Source organism: Triticum aestivum, chromosome 5A (assembly GCF_018294505.1).
Source record: "Triticum aestivum cultivar Chinese Spring chromosome 5A, IWGSC CS RefSeq v2.1, whole genome shotgun sequence".
Classification (NCBI taxonomy): Eukaryota; Viridiplantae; Streptophyta; class Magnoliopsida; order Poales; family Poaceae; genus Triticum; species Triticum aestivum.
Genome location: NC_057806.1, coordinates 450,825,525 through 450,835,643, shown reverse-complemented (window position 1 = coordinate 450,835,643; position 10,119 = coordinate 450,825,525). Strand labels below are relative to the sequence as shown.

At 40.7% G+C, this 10,119-nt stretch overlaps 1 protein-coding gene across 1 annotated transcript; it reads right to left on the bottom strand.

Moving 5' to 3' along the window:
• Window positions 1-3,189: 3,189 nt before the first annotated feature.
• On the bottom strand, window positions 3,190-8,481 carry LOC123103935 (protein disulfide isomerase-like 2-3; the record flags this gene model as incomplete). The annotated part of the gene is given in 9 exon segments (XM_044525635.1): window positions 3,190-3,557; window positions 3,644-3,790; window positions 4,114-4,259; window positions 4,344-4,520; window positions 5,244-5,343; window positions 5,939-6,123; window positions 6,955-7,068; window positions 8,145-8,303; window positions 8,387-8,481. Coding segments are annotated over 9 exon segments (1,298 nt in total), but the record flags the coding sequence as incomplete, so codon positions are not given.
• Window positions 8,482-10,119: the final 1,638 nt, after the last annotated feature.

Here is a 10,119-nt window from a genome sequence, read left to right as displayed (position 1 = left end):
TGGCGGTGTGGCATGCCTAAAGGCCAAAGTTCGACCTCAACATCCCGAAGATCGAGACCCGGGCAGATGCGGAGATGCTCGTGCCGCATGGCATTCAGATGAAGGAGATTCCGGCGAAGAAGTCAAAGAAGAGGCCGGCCATTGTCATCAGTCCCGGGGATAGAGACGAGGTGGCAATGGCGAGGTTTGTGCGGGAGCATCCGGAGTACATCCAGGTTGAGCAGGAGTTCTTCTGGAAGCACGACGGTGAGCAGAAGAAGGAGGAGAAGGAGGAGGTGAAGGAGGACGAGGCCGGCCCCTCGACGGTGATCCCCATCAAGTCCTCGGATGAGGACGACGAGGAGTTCTGGGGCCTCTCAGATGACGACGACGAGGAGTACTGGATGCCCTCGGACGACTAGTAGTTTGGATTAGTTGTGCTAGTCGTTTATTTATGTATGAATTTTATGAATTATGTTGAAATGAAGTAGTTTGAACTATGTTGAAATGAAGTAGTAGTTGAATTTTACATCTCCATTTGCATCATCTATTGGAGTTGCTTTTACATCTCTCTCCTACATCATCTCTTGGAGTTGGTCCTTTTTTGAAGATGCAAAAGGCACTTTTTGAAGATGTAAATGTTTACATCTCCAAATTTGCATCATCTATTGAAGATGCTCTTAGGAAACCACCATGCCAGTTCCATGCCCTCGAACCAACATCATGACCCTCCAATCTGATAAGTTGGCCGATGAGATCGTCGTAGATCTTCAGAACCCGCGCCATTACAACAAGGAGGCGCCACAAATGGCATGCGTCCCCTCATCCTCTATCTAGAGACTGTCATTCCTGGTGCGTGTCCCAAAGCCTCCCTGCCTACTTGATATCTGATTGTCGCAATTAAGGAAGCAAGTCCAAGGTTCTCAACCCCTTCGTAAGAACGCATGATGCAGATTAAAAATATATAATTAAAATACATGATATAGTCGAAAAAGTGCGTTTGAAACACAATCATGTTAAAAGGGAAGTACAATTGAAACATGCGACACTGTTGAAAAAACTATGGCAAATCAGCCATATAGAAAAACGTAGTTCAAGGCTTGGAGCATCTGCATCCTTCCAGGGTAAACATGCACTATTTAGCTTTTGAAACAAATAACCGCAAAGCAATGACTATTGATTCCGGCGCGGGTGAAATATAATGTTATAGGATTTCAAGTCGGTTCACGCAAAGTATAGCTTTGCTTCCTTTAGATTCCACTATCCACCAACCCAGGCTTGAGGAACCAATGAAAATCTATATCTATACCTACTAATAAAAGAAATAGGTATTCTTAGTCCGTCGTGTTATTTTGTAGAAACCCTCTAATGTTTTTGATTTTAAACCTGCAGTACATATCAGATGTTTTTTAAAATATTCATATCTTCTAAACCGTAACTCGAAATTTAACATGTTATATATGAAATTTGATTAGAAAAACATGTAGAATCTAAATACAATGTTATTTTACCTGTTAGCAATTTTTAAAAAAATACTATCTAAGCTGCAATATTAATCAACAATGCATTATCTGTCTTTTTTTCATACCGATACTGATTCAGATTGGGGATAAACACCTCAGCAAAATCAGGATTGGACATGAACACCTCAGATAAATTTGCTAGAGACAACCAATAAATAAGGACATGCATGACAAAAAAAATAAAAGAAGGACTCAATAAAGATGGGATGTCTGCTATAAAATAAATAAAAGAGAAAATGCAGAGAAGATCCGATAAAGATGAGATGTTGCGCTATTCTCCTATGTATAAAAAGAAAAAAGAGATGACATGCATGAAAAAAAAAGTAAAAAGAAGGCATGCATTAAAAAAATAAAAAATAAAAGACAAGTTTGATAAGATATAAATAGTGATGAAACAAGGAGCAATACCTATGACATGTATGGAAAGAAATAGTGATGAAATAGGGGCGCAAGTACACGCGTCAACAGGAGACTATACAAAAATGTTTTTTTGCAGACAAAAATAATCTCTTTTTAAGATTGAAAAATCCTGTATCTTTTTAACAACTCTTCATGTATTTAAAAATAGCTAAAACTTCTCAGATTATAGAATATTTTTTGTAAATTAAGAGTGTGTGATTTTTTTTCTCCTGTTGCAACGCACGGGTCTTTTTGCTAGTCAAGTAAAAACTAAGGTTCAAGGTTTCTATAACATTCTCAAGAAAAATATGCAGTTTGCTGAGGAGGTTATTTTCTGCAAACTTATAAGATTCCTAGTTCAAAATCAAAATCATTTACGTGGTATGAAAAAGCAAATTCAGCGGTAGTGACAAAAAAGTGCAACATCATCATTTATAGTACATAACAACCAATTTCGTGAATTAGTTTGAACTTCATATTCCACAAGTTTATGGAACATCATCTTTCTAACATAATACCCTTTTTAGAACTTTTAAAACATAATCAAAGCGATTTCTACTGAGTTTTTACTGCATCTTGCTTCTGACCGTATGCTTCCCCAGGCATGGCGAGGGCGAGTGCACTGTCTCTGGGTGGAGTGAGTGCACTGTGCAATAAACATCCCTAGTTTAAATAGTAACTCGTCACTTTCTCAAGCAGCACGAGTCTTCCTTGACAAGATAATTCTCCGGAGGCGTAGTGCAGCCTACTGAGAGATTTTATAAGCCGTGTACTCCCTCCGTTTTTATTTATTCCGCATATTAGCTTTGGTCAAAGTCAAGCTTTGTAAATTTTGACAAAGTTTATAGACTAAAATATTAACATATACAATAACAAGTCAATACCATTGGATTCATCGTTGAATGTACTTCCACATCATATAAATTTTTTATAATAAATATTTATATTCTTTTCTATATATTTGGTCAAACTTAACAAACTTTGACTTCAGTCAACTTTAATATGCAGAGTAAATAAAAATGAAGGGAGTACTAAATTTCGAAGGATCCTGTCAATGACGTCCGGACGCCGGTGACTTTGGACAAAAACGCATTCTTTCGCCGGCAAGGCCGACGCTGACGCTGAGGAGCGACAGGGGTAGTACTGTACCGGTACATCGGCAGCCTCGCGAAGCGCGCGAGACAAAACGCCAATGATTTCAGCCGTACCAAAGCGCTTAAATAAAGAGCAGACTCAGTGAATGCTCCGTCATCTGCCTCTCCTGCAACTGCAATGATGGACAAGCATCTAAAATCAGAACCGGTTTTATTTCAGGGGCAAAGACACCAACCCCACCTTGCACATCAGAGCTTTCTCCCACAATACTGCTAACGTCGACAAAAGAAAAGCATTCCAAAAATTGTCCGTCCAAATTGTACAGTGTACACATCAGAGCAAGTGAAGCATCAGTGTTCCTCTAAACGCTAAGACGGTTTGAGAAATCACAACTCGTCGTTGGGCGCAGAGCTGTCGGCCATGAGCTCCTCGAGCGAGAACTCGTCCTCCTCGATGACCTCTCCGTCCTTGCCGTCCCATGGTTCTGACTCTACGACCGTCGGGGCGCCTTCCAGAGGAAGGTTGCCCTTTCCGCCGCGCCCCGCCTCCTTCACAAACTCGCTGCAGGAGACGTTCTTTTTTGTTAATCGTGTGCCTGATTTTTGAACCTAATGCAACGATCGAAGCCATGGCAACAGGGAGCTTACGTGATTTCGGCGAGCTCGAAGGCGCTACGAAGTGGAGCGTATGCGCCTTTCTTCACGTTGAGAGCAACCATGGCTGGATACCCATAACCACCGACTCCGACCTGCTTCTCCAGATCAGCTTGCTTGCCGGCACCTGCCCAGACAAAACTGCAAAGCAACGCTATCCTTGGCTCAGTATGGTCCATCTCAAGAACAATCAGGAAGTTTTAACACAAAATGCTCAAATTAGATATATACTCTAATTGTTTAATACAAACAAGTTGCTTCCAAACAAGTTGTTAATGCCGAAGGCATTTGATCTGATTGTTTAATGTATGTGGAATACAAACAAGTTGCTTCCAAATGTTACACTTCATTGTTTTTTCGTTCAACTCACTAACGAGCTGTATTAATTAGAAACTGCGTGCATTTCTCACACAAAAAAACAGATGTAGGCTAAATTCAAGTAACTGGATCAGTTGACAACTTGCCTGTATGGACTCTTCTTAAATTTCTCAGCAACAGAAAGTAGCAGCTCAAGGTACTTGTTTCTTCCTTCTGCCTTTGAGTCCAGGATGTCTGGAAGGAAAGACACAAAGCAAATGGCAGCAGAAGCACACTTCTCTTCCATCACATCCTAAAGAAAAGCCAACCCCACATCAGAACATCAATCATTCACTACTTGATCTGCAGAAATATTGTGAATATCATGAAGGCTTACCGCGCTAGTCAACTCAGAAACTTCAGGTGGTGCAGCGTTCGCTTCCAGCTGCTCCAATGCGAAGGGCTCGATTGCAGAAGCAGCTCTAGCCCCCTGGTAGGGGAACGGGCTCTCCTTATCGGCACCAAATACCAAAATAGTTGGAAAACCTTCTACCTTGTACTTGCTCATCAAGGACTGCAAAAATCACAAGTTAAAAATATATACTTGCAATATGTACTCGAGAAAGAAGCTGCATGGTAGGCCCAACGAACTATTTGGTGGCACATGCATGCATGCTTTCAAAATGTCTGAGTTTCAACTCTAACTATTCTGATAGTCTGATACACTGCCTGAAACATTTCGGAAAATCATTCAAACCTAGTAATTCAGTTGAATCTTCTGATTGGCCTATTAAAGTTCAAAGTATTGTAGTATTATCATGTCATCATGTTAAAAAGGCACCTCATACAAAACATAGGCGACAACTCAATCAAATGGCTCATGGATAAGTTAGCCAACTGAAGCTTTCCTCGATAAAATTTCCAAGATAACCATAGTTATTTGCTGCCACACTCCAGCATTTGTATGATATGCAAATTTATGATGTGACCCCAAAGTGATATTGCTGAGTTAGTTTCATTATAATATTGCAATAACTGCGAAAAAAAACACTTCATTCCAGTCTTGCTGATCACAAGAATGCCAAGAACTCGCCAAGATTTTCAAACCAAATGTTACCAACAACAATTTCCCTTGTATAATTTCAATTTTTAGTGAAATCAAAGTGCAGATTCATTAGTATGGCAAATACATTATTAAATTTAACCTATAATATTGGCATGAAATATTTTTTTTCCTAGGACAAAATTCAACCAGAAGATGAAAATGTTAAATGAGGATATAATCCCAAGGTCGTACCTTATCAGAGTCACAATCAACATGGCCTAGTTTCACTTGACCCTTCAAGTTCTTTGCAGCCCTTTTCCATTCAGGAGCCAATTTCTTGCAGTGCCCACACCTTAGTTGATGAACCGAAAAGTGTATTCAGTTAACAGGATTTATTCTCAACAGACAAGTAGCAGAAATACAATACTAAAAGTCCAATACATCAAACAAATGGATTAACTTGTAAAATGTGATAACGTGTACGAACAGTAGGAGATCGGACAAAGCTTAAGCATAGGAACCAAATCAAGCAAGATCCCATGGAAAAGGCTTATCTCTCTATATTGGCAACCGATGAAAGGGGATGCATCAACTTTACTTTAGCATCATGTGAGCTCGTGTAGTCTAGTTACAAGGTAGGCCTCATATATGTCAACCAAAATCACGAACTTAATATTCTTTTTTTCTTGAGAAGGAAGGTTAAACCTCCTAGCCTCTGCATCCTCAGATGCATACAACCATACAAACTCAAATTTCTATGGTTTGGTTATAACTCTTCTGAAGCCCTATAGTTAATCAAGAATGTGCTAGAGTATACATAAAAATTAATAAGAGATGACTACATCGTGCAGAATTATGTATATAATTCTCTTAGTTTGGAGAAAACACCCAATAGCAAGTAAAGAATCGATTAACATGATGAACAATATGGGTATTCAGCTACATACCACGGTGCAAAGAACTCCACAATCCAAAGATCCTTGCTTTTGACGACGAGTTCATCAAAGTTACTCGAATTCAACTCTACTGATTCATTTGGTTCATTTTTCTTCTCACTTGAGCCACCAGAGGTTTTGCCACTTGAACCTCCTGATGTCTTACCATCCAACCTATCTCTGAGAAGACCTTTGACCTGTGCATCATAAAACAAACAGATATTTTACCTTGTAATGAAAGTGGAAGCTCACAACTTTTGCAACATAACTGACAAATTCGTACTCCCTTCGGTTGGGTTTATAAGTCGGGTATAAGGGTTTAAAGGTCTTTGATTTGGCAAATAAAACATGTATAATATATCACAAATTATATGGTTAGAATCAAAAGATATATTTCTTATACTCCCCTGATCCATATAAACGTTTGCCTAGTTCAATTGAAGACCTAAAAACCCATGCCTGAGTTATAAACCAAACCGGAGGGAGTGCAAAATAATACAATATAAAGAACGAAGATTGTCGATTCACAGCATGCAACGGTGATGAACAACGAACAATTAAATTGAAACACATGACATGTTGAAGAAACTCAAGTCAGCCAACATTAGTGTAAAGAGTAATTACTAAACTTCAGAGAAGAGTAAAAACGGAGTAAGAAGGATCATTGCATGCCAAGCTATGCAGAGTGGCTGCCTCAAAGTCATTAGGAGAAGTTGGTAAGTAGAATCATGGGCTACCCAAGACACCATTTTCAGCCAACAGAAAGATGGCACTTGTTGTTCATAGTATTACACATCCTGTAAGATCCAAAGTTATTTAAGTGGATACAAATTTTACTCTTCACATTCAGATAAAACAGATAATGTCTCCGGGGAAAAGGATGTACATATTGGTGGAGTAGCAGAGGAAACATCACATCAAAAGTATAAAGAACTTGTGCAACATAAGAAAATGCAATTGAGAACATATCATGCAAATTAGTGGAGCAAAATAGAATTGCAAGACAAATAGGGTTTGCTGCAACTAACCTGCGACAGAGCAAAATTTACAATTGGCTTTACATCTCTTGCGCCTTCATAATCCACTGGTGGCTTGCCAGGGAGAAATACTTTTATGGTTGGGAATCCCCGTATTCCATATTGCTGCAAAAGTAACATAATTCATCACAAACTGTATTAGTAGCATTCCATAAAAGTATTTATTAATTCTAATTATAAAAGCCAGAAATTTTGTGTTATTGTCATCAATTTAGAATATAAACTGTTTAAGAAGTGACTCAGGCATACAATTGTAGAGGAAAGCGAAAGAAAGTAGTCCAGATGCATGTTGCCTAAGTTAGTTTTAACTAAAGTATTCATTGCCACAATTGAAGAGAAGCTTGTCCAACATCGTCTAAGATGGTTTGGGCATGTTCAGCGCAGGCCTCCAGAAGCTCCAGTGCATAGTGGACGGCTAAAGCGTGCTGATAATGTCAAGAGAGGTCGGGGTAGACCGAACTTGACATTGGAGGAGTCCGTAAAGAGAGATCTGAAGGACTGGAGTATCAACAAAGAACTAGCCATGTGCAATAACCATGAGTGGGTTGCGAGATTCTTATGGGTTTCAGCTCTAGCCTACCCCAACTTGTTTGGGACTAAAGACTTTGTTGTTGTTGTTGTTGTATTCATCGCCACAATATAGACTTGATGTTCACTCCTCTGGCCCTAACTATCAGTCTGCTACGCTAAACACAACTTAAAACCACGCTGTAGTTAATAGCCTACAACCATCAATAGTAATGCACATGTGGAACACGAGATGGTTTGGAGGATGAAAACAAAACCAGGCTAGTAATCAAATGGGACTGGGAGGATACCAAAACAGCATTAGCAAGTGACCAAATCCTGACTACTGATAAGCCCTTATCAAACTGTGTCTTTCTTCAGCAGAATTCAAGTTCATTTACTATATAAAAAGCATCGAAGCATCTTAGTAAAATTTACTGTCTGAACTACAATGTCCCACTACAAGTGCATAATTTTGGTACTGAGCTGGTTAATGCCTTTCTATCCAACAAAATTGCACGGCCGATGCGCCAGTAAAGCAATTATACGCTAACAATCGATAAGTTACTGTGACATCGCTGCTACCGATGCCGAGATCACATCAGGAAACAAGCAGATCAGCACGCACATGTGGAGTGTGTGCGGGTCAAAAGGAAACGAGAGGCCGTGCTCACCTGCGCGAGCTCCTTGTGCGCGTCGGCGTCGAGCGCGGCGACTGTGGCGACGCCCTTGAGGACGCCGGCGGCCTTCTCCCAAATCGGCGTCAGCTGCTTGCAGTGCCCGCACCACGGCGCGAAGAACTCCACCAGCACCACCCCGTTCGCGTTCAACACCTGCGCGCAAGCGAATGTCGGCACGGTCAGAGAGGAGCTCAAATGGGAGGAGGGCCGATCTGGCGACGGGGGAGAAGCGAGACCTTCTTGAAGTTGTTGGGGTTGAGCTGGAGGACCGGGGAGCCGGCGGAGTAGAGCGCGGCGGCCGGGGAGGCCGCGGCGGCGAGGAGGAGGAGGATGGCGGCGAGGATGGCCGGACGCATGGCGTCGTTGAAAAATTTCTGGAAGCCGGAGGGGGGGCTGGATGGTGGCGATCGATCGGCTGCGTCACCGGGGCGTGGTGGTGCGGATTTAAGTTTGCTCGCGAGAGAGGAGACGAACGCGTGTGCGGACCAATCGTGCGCGTCCACGTCTGGTGCTCTGCCACGTCGGTATGGTTTCGCCTCCTTGGCGCGACGGGATTGGTCGCGACCGTGGCATGGTTGGAGGACTGGGTGCACGGTTTTTTTTTTTTGAGGAAGGTGCACGGGAGTGTTCTAAAAAAAAAGGTCTTCTTGTTCAGACACTCCTGGGTAGACATTTTTGGTAGACCTATATGGTTATACATATATGTACGAAAGACACTGTTAAAAAATAAATTTAAAAAATGTTGATAAGTATTTGTAAAAAAATTAATAAGTCTTACAAAATGCTGAAAAATATTTGAAAATGTTGAACAAATATTTTAAAATTTTGAATAAGTATTAAAATTGTTGAACGAGTATTTAAAAATGTTGAGCAAGTACTCAAAAATGTTGCAGAAGTATTTGAAATGTTGAACAAGTATTTCAAATTGATAAATAAATATTAAAAAATATTGAATGATTATTTAAAAAATGTTGAACGTGCATTCGGAAATGTTGAACAAGTATTTAAAAAAGGTTGAATAAGCATTCGGTCAATGTTGAGATGTTGATCACTTATTAAAAACGTGTTTTTGAACTATACGAAAATGCCGAGTAAAAACAAAGACAAACATAAGAAAAAACAAAAATGGAGAAGAAATGTTAGACGTGTATTTAAAAAATATTGTTGACATATACAAAAAATGTAGAATAATAACCAACAGAGCAAAGAAAACTGAAAATAGAAACAAAAGAAACAAAAGAAAAATGCAAAAGGAATGGAAAAATAGAGAAGAGAAAAGAATCAAAATAAAATAAAGAAAAAGGAGAATAAAGAAAAACGGATAAAAAGAAATAAAATAAAATAAAGGAAAAAATCTCGAAGAATACGGCTCAAGTAGCCTAAAGTAGGTGGCACCCCTTGTTATTACCACAAAAGGAGGTTGAGCGGAATGGCTAGCGCAGCGCGCGTTCAACCTGAAGACCAAGAATCGAGCCTCCCTTCTCGCATTTCCTTTTTACTAAGTTGCGCATGTAAATGGGCCGGGGCCCAATACGTCGCGAGGGGAAAAAAAGCTTCAGCGAGAGTTGGTGCTTGCCTCCCTTCTCGCATTTCCTTTTTACCAAGTTGCGCATGTAAATTGGCCGATCCAATACGCCGTGAGGGGCGAAAAAGCTTCAGTGAGAGCTGGTGCTTGTCTCGCTTAAGGTGATAAATAGACGGCAAGGACATATCGTCGCTATAGGTCGCGCATATGAGCCTCGGGCGTGTTTTTGTTCAAATTTATGGGCAGTGCGCTTCGGGTGTGTTGGTGGGCTTTTGTAATGGGTCTGATCTAGATCTGGAGAAGGAGGAGTAGGTAGCACGGAGGAGAAGGAGGAGGCCAGAGAAGATCAGCTTCTCGATAGAATATCCGGTTACAATAATTCTCGATACCTTCACTTGCTAACGCACGCCTCATAATATACTTACCCGGCACGTAGGCCAGCTC